Source organism: Blennius ocellaris, assembly GCF_963422515.1.
Source record: "Blennius ocellaris genome assembly, chromosome: 9".
Classification (NCBI taxonomy): Eukaryota; Metazoa; Chordata; class Actinopteri; order Blenniiformes; family Blenniidae; genus Blennius; species Blennius ocellaris.
Genome location: NC_137658.1, coordinates 29,591,915 through 29,608,319, shown reverse-complemented (window position 1 = coordinate 29,608,319; position 16,405 = coordinate 29,591,915). Strand labels below are relative to the sequence as shown.

General features: G+C 47.1%; 1 protein-coding gene across 1 annotated transcript in view; it reads left to right on the top strand.

The window, feature by feature from the left end:
* Positions 1–16,405, top strand: part of LOC308134166 (relaxin receptor 1-like) — a gene marked incomplete at both ends in the record, with an annotated part of 175,516 nt that overhangs the window by 64,217 nt on the left and 94,894 nt on the right. The window contains one exon of the mRNA XM_080501797.1: positions 4,762–4,845. Within this exon, the coding sequence (XP_080357923.1) occupies positions 4,762–4,845 (84 nt within the window). The remainder of the gene's footprint in view (positions 1–4,761; positions 4,846–16,405) is intronic.

Below are 16,405 nucleotides of genomic sequence, written 5' to 3'. Positions count from 1 at the left end.
AGATTCAGATACAGATGGTGTACTCACTCCTAGAGTCTGCATGTTCCACAACCGTGCCAGGCTATGGAAACAACAGACCTGAGATAGTTAAGAATTATGACAATTATTTAACAAACAAAGACATTCTCACCACATGGTCAGCTGGTACAGGAATGGCCCGTGCTCCCCCAGCTTAAGGATGGGAAAAGAGGATGATTCTAAAGAAACACACAGTTTGGAATCCGGAGGCGGATTCCCCTATCTGGGTCCTTCCTGTGACCTTCGGCCATTCACAGGGGACTCCTGTCCTTGAGATGGGCTCCAGTTTGCCAGGCTGCAATGGGTACTTGTTTACATAACAAAACCTATTGTCTGTGAATATCAGTAAACAAACATGGAGGGAAAAACACATGGAAGGATGCAATCCTATTGTCTATAACAGTGAAGCCAGTATGACAGACTGCATAGAAGAATTAAAGTTAGTAGGGATGAGTGAATACACCACTATCTGTATCTGTGTCTGTTCAAGCATCGAAATGATCTGTATCCGTACTCGAAGTGGGCCTTTTCAAGTGAAACTGGCTGGGGCTTAAATCGCTACATTATTTTTAGTCTGAAATTGATATTGATTGATCAGAAGTTGCTATATTTATTATTTATTTGTAAACTATTTAAAGAACAGCTTCATAATTCTGATTCAATGTTTTATATATATATATTTATATATATATATATATACAAAAAACTATATACTACATACAGTATACAGTATATAAAGCTTAATTTGTAATATATATAATATAATTATTTTATGTACAGCCTTGTACAATAAAGATATTAATATAGGCTACATTGTGTGTTCAGCTATATGTGTGTATGTGTAAGACTTTATTTTTTAATGATGTGTGTGAACCTGGTGATTCATGTAAACATCCAGAGGTGGTAAACAGAGAAATAATGTCAGCCTTGTTGTGGAGACATTGTCCGACGCAACACGAACTGTTTTCAGCTCTGTCTTGTCAAATGCACCGTTTACATTACAAAACAAGTTCATCAAGTACCTTTAAATATCATACAAACCGAAATAGAGGCGAGCTGAAGTAATACTGAGTACTGAAGAGAGCAACACTCGCTCTCGGTGTGTCCGAGCTGCTGCAGAGATGTGCGTAGGGAGGGGCAGGCTCTGTGTGTGACTGGCCAATCACAGAGTGTGAAGACAGTCAGTTGTCAAATGAGGATTTTCTTTCAGCACAAGTATGGATATTGAGGAGTTTTACTCATATTATGCTCAGAGTCATAACAAAAACATTAGCCGCTCACCCCTACAAGTTAGTATAATCTGTATGTAGTGTGTAAAGCAATTTTTCAATGTGAACCAAAGTTGTCTGTAATCGGGTATTTAAATTTGGAAAAAATCTCCTTATCTGTATTCGAATTTCTAGATGTAATAACATTTGCCAGTGCGTACGGAGATATTTGTAATTGAAAACTCTGTTTTCAGCTTCAAATGCTGAAAATACATACAACACTCCAGTTGGGATTCAAGCTGCTTCAGCATTGAATCCTTTACTTGCCTTGACAGGATTTGAGGTTATATATATATATATATATATATATGTGTGTGTTCAGTTACATGTCAAAATGTGTCTGAATTGCACTGAATTCACTTTGAGCTGACAGTCTGCTGTTGATTTCATGCAGACGTGCATAGACCTACAAGGGTACTTGAATATGTTGTACATCCTTCCCTCCATCATCCGGGAACAATTCCTCATCACCAATTAATCTGGCATGCATGTTTTTGGACTGTGAGAGGAAACTGGACTAAATGGACTATGTTTGTGTGTGTGTGTGTGTGTGTGCGTGTGTGTGTGTGTGTGTGTGTGTGTGTGTGTGTGTGTGTGTGTGTGTGTGTGTGTGTGTGTGTGTGTGTGTGTGTGTGTGTGTGTGTGTGTGTGTTAGTGCGTGTTAGTGTGTGTGTGTGTGTGTGTGTGTGTGTGTTAGTGCGTGTTAGTGTGTGTGTGTCTGTGTGTGTGCGTGCGTGCGTGCATGCATGTGTGTGTGTGTGTGTGTGTGTGTGTGTGTGTGTGTGTGTGTGTGTGTGTGTGTGTGTGTGTGTGTGTGTGTAAATATATATACACACATCCATTCATCCATCCATTGACTACCGCTTATCCAGGCCGGGTCGCGGAGGCAGCAGTCTGAGCAGAGTTGCCCAGACTTCCCTCACCCTAGACTCTTCCTCCAGCTCTTCTGGTGGGACCTTTAGGCATTCCCAGGCCATAGACAGACATAGTCCCTCCAGGTGTCCCAGGTCTGCCCCGAGGCCTCCTACCGGAGGGACATGATGGAACACCTCCCTAGGGAGGCGTCCGGGGGGCATCCGAAACAGGTGCCTGAGCCTCCTCATCTGGCTCCTCTGGATGTGGAGGAGCAGCGGCTCTACTCCGAGCTCCTCCCTGGTGACTGAGCCCCTCACCCTATCTCTAAGGGTGACTGAGCCCCTCACCCTATCTCTAAGGGTGACTGAGCCCCTCACCCTATCTCTAAGGGTGACTGAGCCCCTCACCCTATCTCTAAGGGTGACTGAGCCCCTCACCCTATCTCTAAGGGTGACGGAGCTCCTCCCCCTATCTCTAAGGGTGACTGAGCTCCTCACCCTATCTCTAAGGGTGACTGAGCTCCTCACCCTATCTCTAAGGGTGACTGAGCTCCTCACCCTATCTCTAAGGGTGACTGAGCTCCTCCCCCTATCTCTAAGGGTGGCTGAGCTCCTCCCCCTATCTCTAAGGGTGACTGAGCTCCTCCCCCTATCTCTAAGGGTGACTGAGCTCCTCACCCTATCTCTAAGGGTGACGCCCAGCCACCCTACGGAGGAAGCTCATTTCAGCCGCTTGTATCCGGGATCTCGTTCTTTCGGTCATGACCCATAGTTCATGACCATAGGTGAGGGTAGGAACGAAGATCGACCGGTAAATCGAGAGCTTCACCTTTTGGCTCAGCTCCTCCTTCACCACGACGGACCGATACAACGTCCGCATAACTGCAGACGCTGCACCGATCCGCCTGTCGATCTCATGGTCCATCTTTCCCCCACTCGTGAACAAGACCCCAAGATACTTGAACTCCTCCACCTGTGACAAGGACACTCCACCGACCTGGAGGGGGCAAGACACCTTTTTCCGGTCGAGAACCATGGCCTCGGATGTAGAGGTGCTGATCTTCATCCCAGCTGCTTCACACTCGGCTGCGAACCGCGTCAGTGCACGCTGGAGATCCAGGTTCGATTGTGCCAACTGAACCACATCATCTGCAAAATGCAGAGATGAGATCCTGTGGTACCCAAACCAGACCCCGTCCGGCCCCCGGCTGTGCTGAAAGATTCTGTTTATTTAAGTGATGAACAGAACCCCCCTGTCACGTTTTCAATGGAAGACGTGACAGTTGGATTGAGGAGGTCCTCGAAGTATTCCTTCTGCCTGACGGCATCTCCAGTTGAGGTCAACAGCTCCCCACTTCCACTGTAAACAGTGTTGGTGGAGAACTGCTTCCCCCGCCCAAGGCGCCGGACGGTTTGCAAGAATTTTCTCAGGGCTGATCGATAGTCCTCCTCCATGGCCTTTTCAAACTCCTCCCATATCAGAGTTTTTGCCTCCACCACAGCCCGGGCTGCACTTGGCCTGCCGGTACCTGTCAGCTGCCTCGGAAGTCCTATGAGCAAACAATGCCCAATAGGACTCCTTCTTCAGCTTGACGGCATCCCTTACTTCCGGTTTCCACCACCGGGTTGGGGGATTGCCGCCATGACAGGTACCAGAGACCCTGTGGCCACAGCTCCGAGCAGCAGCTTCAACAATGGAAGAGGAGAACATGGTCCACTCGGACTCAATGTCTCCAGCCTCCCTCGGGATCTGTGAGAAGCTCTCCCGGAGGTGGGAGTTGAAAACTGCGCGGACGGAGGGCTCGGCCAGATGTTCCCAGCAGACCCTCATAACACGTTTGGGTCTGCCGAGTCTATCCGGCCTCCTCCCAGTCCAGCGCATCCAACTCACCACCAGGTGGTGATCAGTTGACAGCTCTGCCCCTCTCTTTACCCGAGTGTCCAAGACACACGGCCGGAGGTCTGATGGCACGACCACAAAGTGGTCCCTACCGTCGACTGACACTCAATCCACACTGCACCCCACCCCTATGGTAGATTCTGTGGGTGGTGGGCACACGGGAGAACGAGGAGGAGGGGCCCACGTCGTCCCTTCGGGCTAAGCCTGGCCAGGTCCCACGGGCAAGGGTCCAGCCACCAGGTGCTCCCAAACAAGCCCCAACCCCAAGCCTGGCTCCAGGGTGGGGCCCCGGCTGCGCCTCAGTGGGCGACGTCTCTCCTCTCTTCTGGCGTTTGTCCATAGGAGTGTTTTGAACTGCTTTTAGTCTGACCCGTCACCTAGGACCTATTTCCCTTGAGACCCTACTGGGGGGCATAAAGCTCCCCGACAACATAGCTCCGAGAATCATTCAGGTGCTCAAACTCCCCTACAACGATAAGGTAGCAGTTCAAGGGGGATATATATATATATATATATATATATATATGTTTCATCTTAGGAAACGTATACTCTGAAACACAAGTTTATAAAGAAGCAGGGAATGAACCTGTTGTTGCTCTGTAGCACGAGAATGAAACATTTTAACTGTCATATTATGCCCACTCGAAAATAGTTGGTTAGAAATAACATGACAATGCTCATAATCATCCTATTGCTTCTCTCATTTCTTTATTTTTACCAGGAGATAACAATGGATGGCCTCATCTTTTTGACAAGTACTTTGGGATGCCAAGTTACAACGCTGGAGCCAAGTCCAATGTTTGCTGTAAGTACCTGGAATCTGCCTGAACCGTCCAGATGGCTTCTTAAAACATGTGAAGCCCTGCTTGTGCTTATGATGTACATTATGGGAGCACACATTGAGGACCAAAAAAGCAGACCAAAGAGCCAGAAAACATTGCGTTTCCTCGTCGCTCCATTCTTGTTTTTTCATGTCTGTGTTGCTTTAGTCCAGAGCCCCGGAGTGGCGAGAAAGAAAATAATATAACATGTGAATGAGCTTGGGGCTTGTTTTCTAAAATTTGGGCATTGCATAGTGAATTTTTGCTCCTTTCACTTTATTTCTAGACGTGTCTGAATCAAATGCTTCAACATCAGGAGGAATGGAGGTGTATAATGATAGAAGGCAACTCTACATGTTACTAGAATTTTTTTCTCTATAACCACTTCGGGACTCCATGTTCAATGCAGATTTCAGAAAGCTGATTCACCGTCTCTTTCACCTTGTAGGTAGTGATAACTCCAGAGATAGCTCTTCCCTGAGCTGATGACGCATCTGGCTCCGCTCTGGTCCAGCAACGATGTGTGTCCGGCTTAGCACCTGTTTAGCCCCTGATGGGCTGGGTCTTTAGTTTTGGAAAGACGTAGAATTGGTGCTAAGTCTGGGCATGGACCAGAACTAGAAGCTGGTTCTGTCTGGTGGAAAATCCTCCTGTGGGAGGAATGGATAGTGGATTGAGCACATGCGCCGTGCAAATTTCCATTGGAATTGTTATTGGATCGACATACAGCATTTATCTGGATTATTGAGTGCACCTGGATATTATCCGCATCTGCAATATACATACCCTCCTAGGACCTGGCGTCCACATATGTGGACAGCACATTTTCAGTTGTCTAGACCACAATACTAAATTTTGTGCTACAAAGTCCTGGTGTCCACTTCTGTGGACATCACTCTGCCACTTGGTGGTGGAATAAGAGTATAACACATTACAGGTTAGATTCAAGATGGTTGACAACACACCTTGAAATTCAGCCGGCCACTCCCGATGCAAAAGTTGACCAGGTAAAAAATTTAAAGAAATTTCTTGGCTGATTCTTGTTCAGATGTATTTATAAGTGTTCAATGTTTGCTTCTGAAGTGAAATTAGACAAAAGTTTGCAACTATAACAACTCACCATGCTGTTAAACTTGATGTACACGTATGTGGACAGGAGGACTTAGTTCTGATAGTTTTGTTGAACATGTCCACAAATGTGGACAAAGGGATTGAGTTTTTAAATTGTATTTTGGGATGATTTTGGTAGAAATAAATAGTTTACTACAGTACAAGCAGATATGGTATGTTTTATTAATACATTTACATAGTTTTTTATTAGATTTCTGTCATGATTTATTTTTTTGAGAGTTCTATTCTTCATCACCACTACTGGAGTTGCTGGGGTTAATTGGTGGAGTCAAGACAGAAGTGGAAGATTTGTTAGACATCGATGATCCCGTGGAGGATGCTGATTATCAGCCCCCATGACAGGAGCCAAGCAGCAGTGAGGAGGACAGTCGTGGGTGTGAGGACCCCAATCCTCAGCCTATCAGAGGATGTAAACGTCTCCGTTCGGAATATCAAGGATATCGTTTGGATCGTGACAATGACAAATCAGGCACTCCCAGGCGTCACTCTTGGGCACAGCAGGATGAGCATGATGTCTCAAGCAATGTCTCAGAAGAGACAACGCCAGGACCAAGCCATCAAGCACAGTCCAAGAAAGGACGTGGGCTGTGATGGGGGGCTTCTCCGCTAACACCAAATCAAGCTCAGTTTGAGCATGAAGAGGACACTGTGGATGATAGAGAAGGCTGGACCCCACTGGACCACATGGAAGAGTATATTGATAAAGATTTGATAAATGATTGCTGATTGCTCCAATGCTGTATCACTGGCCAGAAGTTGAGACTCAATCAACATGTCAACTAATGAAATCTATAATTTTTTTTGGTGCTTCTATTTTGATGTCTTGTGTCCAGTGTCCTGCAGTTAGGATGTGTTGGTCCAGCACTTTGAGAATTCCTGCCATCACAGAAAAGTTCACACATGACAGATTTTTCAGACTGAGGAAATCACTAAATGTGGTCATTGATGATGATGTTCCAGACGTTCTGAAAGGGTGTGATCAATTCTGGAAAGTGAGGCCTTTTCTGAACCGCATTCTGAAAGGTTGCAGGTCCCAGGCTCCCCCAGAATGTGTTTCTATTGATGAGCAGATGATTCCATTCACAGGAGCTTGTCCATGGTGACAATATCTGCCAATGATGGGACAAGAAACTGAAAAGATATGGAACCATCTCGTGACCAAGTATTATACATGAATACAACTCCAAGATGGGTGGAGTTGACCTTGTTGATAGCATGAATGGCCATACAAAGAAATGGACACTGTGGATAGGCCAATCATCTTTACTGATCTGGCTTTAGCCAGCAGCTGGTTACTGTACCGTGAAGACCTCAGTGTATTTGGTACTTCAAAGAAGAACGTCATGCAGTTCTTAAAATTTCAGATGGAAGTGGCCATAACCTTCTAGGGTCAGCATGACAATGACAACTCTGACTTTTGTTTTCATTGTCATTTTATTTTTGCACTGAGCAAAATTGAGAAGTTATTTATTTTGGGGATTTTGCGCTGAGAAAAAGCACACAATCATTGTTTATATTTTTGTTTTTGCACTTAGAAAAATGGACAATAGTTTCCTACTTTGGTTTTGCACTCAGGAAACAATGTTGCCATGTTCAGGTACCAAATATAGAGTTTTGTACATCATTACTCAATTGTGACTTTATTGTGTTTTATTGGAATATAAAACGAATGTCCACATATGTGGACATCATTTTTCTCAGAAACTACATCATGTAATAAGATAATTCTCTGTTGTAACACTCATCAGGTCCCAATAAGCCCAAATAGCAAAGAGAAATTAAAATTGAATGCCATTTAAGAGTCCGGGTCCTAGGAGGATACATACACACACACACACACACATATATATACCGTATTTTCCGCCCTATAAGGCACCTAAATACCTCAAATTTTCTCAAAAGCTGCCAGTGCGCCTTATAGCCCAGTGTGCCTTATATATGGACAATTGTTCTACTCAAGACTGCTATTTCACAGCTGAACAACCAGAAGCTTTTATTTTGACAACTCTAAATTTGCAACTGGATCTTCAGAGCGGACCACACTCCACACAACACCTTCATCACTCATGGTTGCACACCAACATTCTAACAAACCAAAATAAACTAGATGAAATAATTACTCCCTAAACTGGGGAACAAAAACACATAAACACAATCAACACAACACCAAGCCCAACAACGACCCACAATAACCTCCAACAACACAAAACATGAATTTGTCGCTGCAAGGCATGATGGGACATCATGCCTTGCAGCGACAAATTCAACCTGAGCTCCTCAGTGCAGCCGATAGAAACTCCCATAATTCATTGCAGCTGTTTGTGGTGTTTTAAATGCAATTATTGGGGGTTATATTTGGTTTGTGGTGTCGGTAATAATTGTGTTGTGTTGTGTTTTTGTTGCTTAGTTCATGTAGTTTAGTTTATTATTATTATTATTATTACCGGTAGTTGTAAGTTGTCAACCAGCAGTGAATAAGGTTTTGTGTGTAGTGTCCTCCTGGCATAGGCTGTAGGTAGGACTATCAAAATAAAGTGTGTGCACCTCTCTGGGTGTTAGAATCAGTGGAAAATGTAACCTAATAGCTTTGAGCTGTAAAGGTTGCTGACCACTGGTCTACTCCATGCGCCTTATACAGCGGTGCGCCTTATATATGAATGAAGTTATAAATTATGTCAATTGATGTAGGTGTGCCATATACACCGGTGCGCCTTATAGGGTGGAAAATATGGTAGTCAGAATGTAACAGGTCAGGAATTTCACTGTGGGAACCCTGGGGATTGTGCTGGGAATTCCTGCACACAGTGCTCTGTGTGCGTGTGTGTGTGTGTGTGTGTGTGTGTGTGTGTGAGAGAGAGAGAGAGAGAGAGAATCACAGTTTAATCTCTGTTGATCTGTTTTATCAGTTTTTTTATTAGATATTTTTCTGATGTTGAATTTGAAGAGGAAGATTTCTCAGCCACAGAGTCCAGCAGCAGGCTGCTTTACGTAATGCACCTTAACGCATCATTCAAGGCCGTCAGCTGCTGGTGTTCCAGATGAGGAAAGCAGCACAAGACAGGGTCACCAAGAGCAGAAATGTCACTTTCAGGTCAGGTTTTGGAGAAGCAGAGGCTCAGACCAGCAAGTATCTACACACAGAAGTAGAATCTGGCAGCATGAAGCCTGTTGACACGCAAAAATCAATAAATTAGCCCTGTCATTTTTGAAGCCAAGGCTTCAAAGCGTGTGAAAAAAGTAGTGACTTATTGTTCAGAAATGATGGTACATGAACTTCTTAGGGTTCAGAAAGGTTGGAATAACTATAACTGATGACAGCCTTGCAGAAGAAGAGACGGTGCCGAGCTAAGTACCGGACATATTCAACCTGTTTCATGTGATAATAAGCACCTCATTATGATGGACACCCATTAAACCTCTGTGTTATTGTGTAGCTTGATTAATGGATTGAATTATGAATTACATTTTAAGAGAAATGCGACATAGTCCAGAGCAATTTCTGTGTTTTTTTTTTTCATCTCATGGTGCATTTTTTGACTGATGTGAATTTCTGCATCGGACATCAGGACCCGGCTTTTTTTTGTTTCCCGCCCGTAATTTTAAACTTATGTTGAGCTAATTTTTCAAAGGAACGATGTGTCTTTATGTGTGTGTGTGTGTGCGTGCGTAAACGCATGTGTGTATGTGTCGCATAGTTAAAAATAGATTATATATTTTGTATAACTATATATTCATAAGATATGATTTGATCTTTAAAGAAAGCTTGCACTCACACAATAATTGGTTCAAACAATTAATTTATCATGAAACACCATGGAGACATTTCACACACACACAACATACACATAGTTTCACTGTTTAGTTGTTCGTACAACCATTAAATATTGTAGTACAAAATATGTGACACATGTTTCATCCTGTGCTTCACATATTGTCATAGTAAAATGATTAGTGAGAACAGCACAGACAGTGGAATCATTGAACAAAGCTAAAATTTATTGATGAATACAAACTCAATGACAACACAAGTTGAATGAAAGTAACAATTACTGTAACAAAAAAAAATAATAAAAAGTCCTGCAAAACAAACTGATGTGTTCCACACCTGGATACTGTACAGTAAGAAAAAAAAAAGCTAAACAAGGAACAATCACTGGTCGTCCCCATCAACCCTGTCTTGTGGATTGGGCCACAGGTTCTCATCCACATCTGTAAACATCTTTTCATTTGCCAAACATCTTGGAAAGAACCTACGTGCCTGGTGTCAGGCCTGAACCTGGGCTGTGATGTCATCACATCATCCATGGCCTGAAGAAGGTCACTTGTGATGTCATCACATCATCCATGGCCTGTAGAAGGTCGCTTGTGATGTCATCACATCGTCCATGGCCTGAAGAAGGTCACTTGTGATGTCATCACATCATCCATGGCCTGTAGAAGGTCGCTTGTGATGTCATCACATCGTCCATGGCCTGAAGAAGGTCACTTGTGATGTCATCACATCGTCCATGGCCTGAAGAAGGTCACTTGTGATGTCATCACATCGTCCATGGCCTGAAGAAGGTCACTTGTGATGTCATCACATCGTCCATGGCCTGAAGAAGGTCGCATGTGATGTCATCACATTGTCCATGGCCTGAAGAAGGTCGCTTGTGATGTCATCACATTGTCCATGGCCTGAAGAAGTTCGCTTATTGATGCGAATGCCAATCATATGCTTTGCACCTCCACATGGAGAAAAACTCCTCAATGGGGTTACAGTAAGGAAAGGAGAGTATGGAGGCAAGTACACAGTGAGGAACTGTGGATGGGCCTGAAACCATGCCTGCACCAGAGGAGAGTGGTGGAACCTGACGTAGTCCCTGAAACCACGTCTGCACCAGAGGAGCATGGTGGAACCTGACGTAGTCCCTGAGACCATGGTGGAACCAGAGGAACCTGGTGGAACCTGACGTAGTCCCTGAAACCACGCCTGCAGTAGATGAGCATGGTGGAACCTGACGTAGTCCCTGAAACCACGCCTGTACCAGAGGAGCATGGTGGAACCTGACGTATACCCTGAAACCACGCCTGCACCAGAGGAGCATGGTTGAACCTGACGTAGTCCCTGAAACCACGCCTGCACCAGAGGAGCATGGTGGAACCTTACGTAGTCCCTGAAACCATGGTGGAACCTGATGTAGCTCCTGAAACCATGCCTGCACCAGAGGAGAGTGGTGGAACCTGACGTAGTCCCTGAAACCATGGTGGAACCTGACGTAGTCCCTGAAACCACGTCTGCACCAGAGGAGCATGGTGGAACCTGACGTAGTCCCTGAGACCATGGTGGAACCAGAGGAACCTGGTGGAACCTGACGTAGTCCCTGAAACCACGCCTGCAGTAGATGAGCATGGTGGAACCTGACGTAGTCCCTGAAACCACGTCTGCACCAGAGGAGCATGATGGAACCTGACTAATTCCCTGAAAACATGGTGGAACCAGAGGAGCCTGGTGGAACCTGACGTAGTCCCTGAAACCATGTCTGCACCAGAGGAGCATGGTGGAACCTGACGTAGTCCCTGAAACCATGGTGGAACCTGACATAGTCCCTGAAACCATGCCTGCACCAGAGGAGCATGGTGGAACCTGACGTAGTCCCTGAAACCACGCCTGCACCAGAGGAGCATGGTGGAACCTGACGTAGTCCCTGAAACCACGCCTGCACCAGAGGAGCATGGTGGAACCTTACGTAGTCCCTGAAACCATGGTGGAACCTGATGTAGTTCCTGAAACCATGCCTGCACCAGAGGAGCATGGTGGAACCTGACGTAGTCCCTGAAACTATGCCTGCACCAGAAGAGCATGGTGGAACCTGACGTAGTCCCTGAAACCATGCCTGCACCAGAGGAGCATGGTGGAACCTGACGTAGTCCCTGAAACCACGCCTGCAGCAGAGGAGCATGGTGGAACCTGACGTAGTCCCTGAAACCACGCCTGCACCAGAGGAGCATGGTGGAACCTGACGTAGTCCCTGAAACCACGCCTGCACCAGAGGAGCATGGTGGAACCTGACGTAGTCCCTGAAACCACGCCTGCAGCAGAGGAGCATGGTGGAACCTGACGTAGTCCCTGAAACCATGCCTGCACCAGAGGAGCATGGTGGAACCTGACGTAGTCCCTGAAACCATGGTGGAACCTGACGTAGTCCCTGAAACCACGCCTGTACCAGAGGAGCATGGTGGAACCTGACGTAGTCCCTGAAACCATGGTGGAACCTGACGTAGTCTCTGAAACCACGCCTGTACCAGAGGAGCATGGTGGAACCTGACGTAGTCCCTGAAACCATGCCTGCACCAGAGGAGCATGGTGGAACCTGACGTAGTCCCTGACACCATGCCTGCAGTAGATGAGCATGGTGGAACCTGACGTAGTCCCTGAAACCACGCCTGTACCAGAGGAGCATGGTGGAACCTGACGTATACCCTGAAACCACGCCTGCACCAGAGGAGCATGGTTGAACCTGACGTAGTCCCTGAAACCACGCCTGCACCAGAGGAGCATGGTGGAACCTGACGTAGTCCCTGAAACCACGCCTGTACCAGAGGAGCATGGTGGAACCTGACGTATACCCTGAAACCACGCCTGCACCAGAGGAGCATGGTTGAACCTGACGTAGTCCCTGAAACCACGCCTGCACCAGAGGAGCATGGTGGAACCTTACGTAGTCCCTGAAACCATGGTGGAACCTGATGTAGCTCCTGAAACCATGCCTGCACCAGAGGAGAGTGGTGGAACCTGACGTAGTCCCTGAAACCATGGTGGAACCTGACGTAGTCCCTGAAACCACGTCTGCACCAGAGGAGCATGGTGGAACCTGACGTAGTCCCTGAGACCATGGTGGAACCAGAGGAACCTGGTGGAACCTGACGTAGTCCCTGAAACCACGCCTGCAGTAGATGAGCATGGTGGAACCTGACGTAGTCCCTGAAACCACGTCTGCACCAGAGGAGCATGATGGAACCTGACTAATTCCCTGAAAACATGGTGGAACCAGAGGAGCCTGGTGGAACCTGACGTAGTCCCTGAAACCATGTCTGCACCAGAGGAGCATGGTGGAACCTGACGTAGTCCCTGAAACCATGGTGGAACCTGACATAGTCCCTGAAACCATGCCTGCACCAGAGGAGCATGGTGGAACCTGACGTAGTCCCTGAAACCACGCCTGCACCAGAGGAGCATGGTGGAACCTGACGTAGTCCCTGAAACCACGCCTGCACCAGAGGAGCATGGTGGAACCTTACGTAGTCCCTGAAACCATGGTGGAACCTGATGTAGTTCCTGAAACCATGCCTGCACCAGAGGAGCATGGTGGAACCTGACGTAGTCCCTGAAACTATGCCTGCACCAGAAGAGCATGGTGGAACCTGACGTAGTCCCTGAAACCATGCCTGCACCAGAGGAGCATGGTGGAACCTGACGTAGTCCCTGAAACCACGCCTGCAGCAGAGGAGCATGGTGGAACCTGACGTAGTCCCTGAAACCACGCCTGCACCAGAGGAGCATGGTGGAACCTGACGTAGTCCCTGAAACCACGCCTGCACCAGAGGAGCATGGTGGAACCTGACGTAGTCCCTGAAACCACGCCTGCAGCAGAGGAGCATGGTGGAACCTGACGTAGTCCCTGAAACCATGCCTGCACCAGAGGAGCATGGTGGAACCTGACGTAGTCCCTGAAACCATGGTGGAACCTGACGTAGTCCCTGAAACCACGCCTGTACCAGAGGAGCATGGTGGAACCTGACGTAGTCCCTGAAACCATGGTGGAACCTGACGTAGTCTCTGAAACCACGCCTGTACCAGAGGAGCATGGTGGAACCTGACGTAGTCCCTGAAACCATGCCTGCACCAGAGGAGCATGGTGGAACCTGACGTAGTCCCTGAAACCATGCCTGCACCAGACGAGCATGGTGGAACCTGACGTAGTACCTGAAACCATGGTGGAACCAGAGGAGCCTGGTGGAACCTGACGTAGTCCCTGAAACCACACCTGCAGTAGATGAGCATGGTGGAACCTGACGTAGTCCCTGAAACCACGCCTGCAGCAGAGGAGCATGGTGGAACCTGACGTAGTCCCTGAAACCATGCCTGCACCAGAGGAGCATGGTGGAACCTGACGTAGTCCCTGAAACCACGCCTGCACCAGAGGAGCATGGTGGAACCTGACGTAGTCCCTGAAACCACACCTGCACCAGAGGAGCATGGTGGAACCTGCCGTAGTCCCTGAAACCATGGTGGAATCTGACGTAGTCCCTGAAACCACGCCTGTACCAGAGGAGCATGGTGGAACCTGACGTAGTCCCTGAAACCACGCCTGCAGCAGAGGAGCATGGTGGAACCTGACGTAGTCCCTGAAAACATGGTGGAACCAGAGGAGCCTGGTGGAACCTGACATAGTCCCTGAAACCATGTCTGCACCAGAGGAGCATGGTGGAATCTGACGTAGTCCCTGAAACCACGCCTGCAGCAGAGGAGCATGGTGGAACCTGACGTAGTCCCTGAAACCATGTCTGCACCAGAGGAGCATGGTGGAACCTGACGTAGTCCCTGAAACCACGCCTGCAGCAGAGGAGCATGGTGGAACCTGACGTAGTCCCTGAAACCATACCTGCACCAGAGGAGCATGGTGGAACCTGCCGTAGTCCCTGAAACCATGATGGAACCTGACGTAGTCCCTGAAACCATGCCTGCACCAGAGGAGCATGGTGGAACCTGACGTAGTCCCAAACAGTGACATCAATTACACCAACAGCTATGCAGACTAGAGATACTGGAGCTCGTCAAGAAATGGAACAAGGATCTCTGCATTGTATGCACCAATCACAGTTTTACACCCTACCACACCATCTTCTGATATCGCCACACACATACTGATGTACAGTACTGATTACAGTACAATGATGTACAGTATTGATTACAGTACTATGATGTACAGTACTGATTATAGTACAATGATGTACAGTACTGATTACAGTACAATGATGTACAGTACTGATTACAGTACTATGATGTACAGTATTGATTACAGTTCAATGATGTACAGTACTGATTACAGTACAATGATGTACAATACTGATTACAGTACAATGATGTACAGTACTGATTACAGTACAATGATGGGAATTTTTCACAAACAAGCATCATGAACCTGAACATACCTGAACATACTCAATCCTCGTGCTTCACTCTGCATGTCTTTAAAAGGCACATGGTACAACAGTTTGAGGGACCTGCTGGTTTCACCTGTAAAGGTGTGCAAACTTGTGTCTTCCACATTCCTGAAGAGATCTTCATGGTCCAGGATGTTCTGTCTGGTTTCTCTCAGTCTAAATCATTTCTAACCTTGTTGACCACAGTGTTCCTGTTCCTCAGTGAGTTTACCTCCTCTACTGGTTCCTGTTCCTCAGTGAGTGTACCTCCTCTACTGGTTCCTGTTCCTCAGTGAGGAGTTTACCTCCTCTACTGGTTCCTGTTCCTCAGTGAGTGTACCTCCTCTACTGGTTCCTGTTCCTCAGTGAGGTGTTTACCTCCACTACTGGTTCCTGTTCCTCAGTGAGTTTACCTCCTCTACTGGTTCCTGTTCCTCAGTGAGCTTACCTCCACTACTGGTTCCTGTTCCTCAGTGAGTTTACCTCCACTACTGGTTCCTGTTCCTCAGTGAGTTTACCTCCTCTACTGGTTCCTGTTCCTCAGTGAGCTTACCTCCACTACTGGTTCCTGTTCCTCAGTGAGTTTACCTCCACTACTGGTTCCTGTTCCTCAGTGAGTTTACCTCCACTACTGGTTCCTGTTCCTCAGTGAGTTTACCTCCACTACTGGTTCCTGTTACTCAGTGAGGAGTTTACCTCCACGACTGGTTCCTGTTCCTCAGTGAGGAGTTTACCTCCTCTACTGGTTCCTGTTCCTCAGTGAGTTAACCTCCACTACTGGTTCCTGTTCCTCAGTGAGTTTACCTCCACTACTGGTTCCTGTTCCTCAGTGAGGAGTTTACCTCCACTACTGGTTCCTGTTCCTCAGTGAGGAGTTTACCTCCACTACTGGTTCCTGTTCCTCATTGAGTTTACCTCCACTACTGGTTCCTGTTCCTCAGTGAGGAGTTTACCTCCACTACTGGTTCCTGTTCCTCATTGAGTTTACCTCCACTACTGGTTCCTGTTCCTCAGTGAGGAGTTTACCTCCACTACTGGTTCCTGTTCCTCAGTGAGTTTACCTCCACTACTGGTTCCTGTTCCTCAGTGAGTTTACCTCCACTACTGGTTCCTGTTCCTCAGTGAGTTTACCTCCTCTACTGGTTCCTGTTCCTCAGTGAGTTTACCTCCACTACTGGTTCCTGTTCCTCAGTGAGTTTACCTCCACTACTGGTTCCTGTTCCTCAG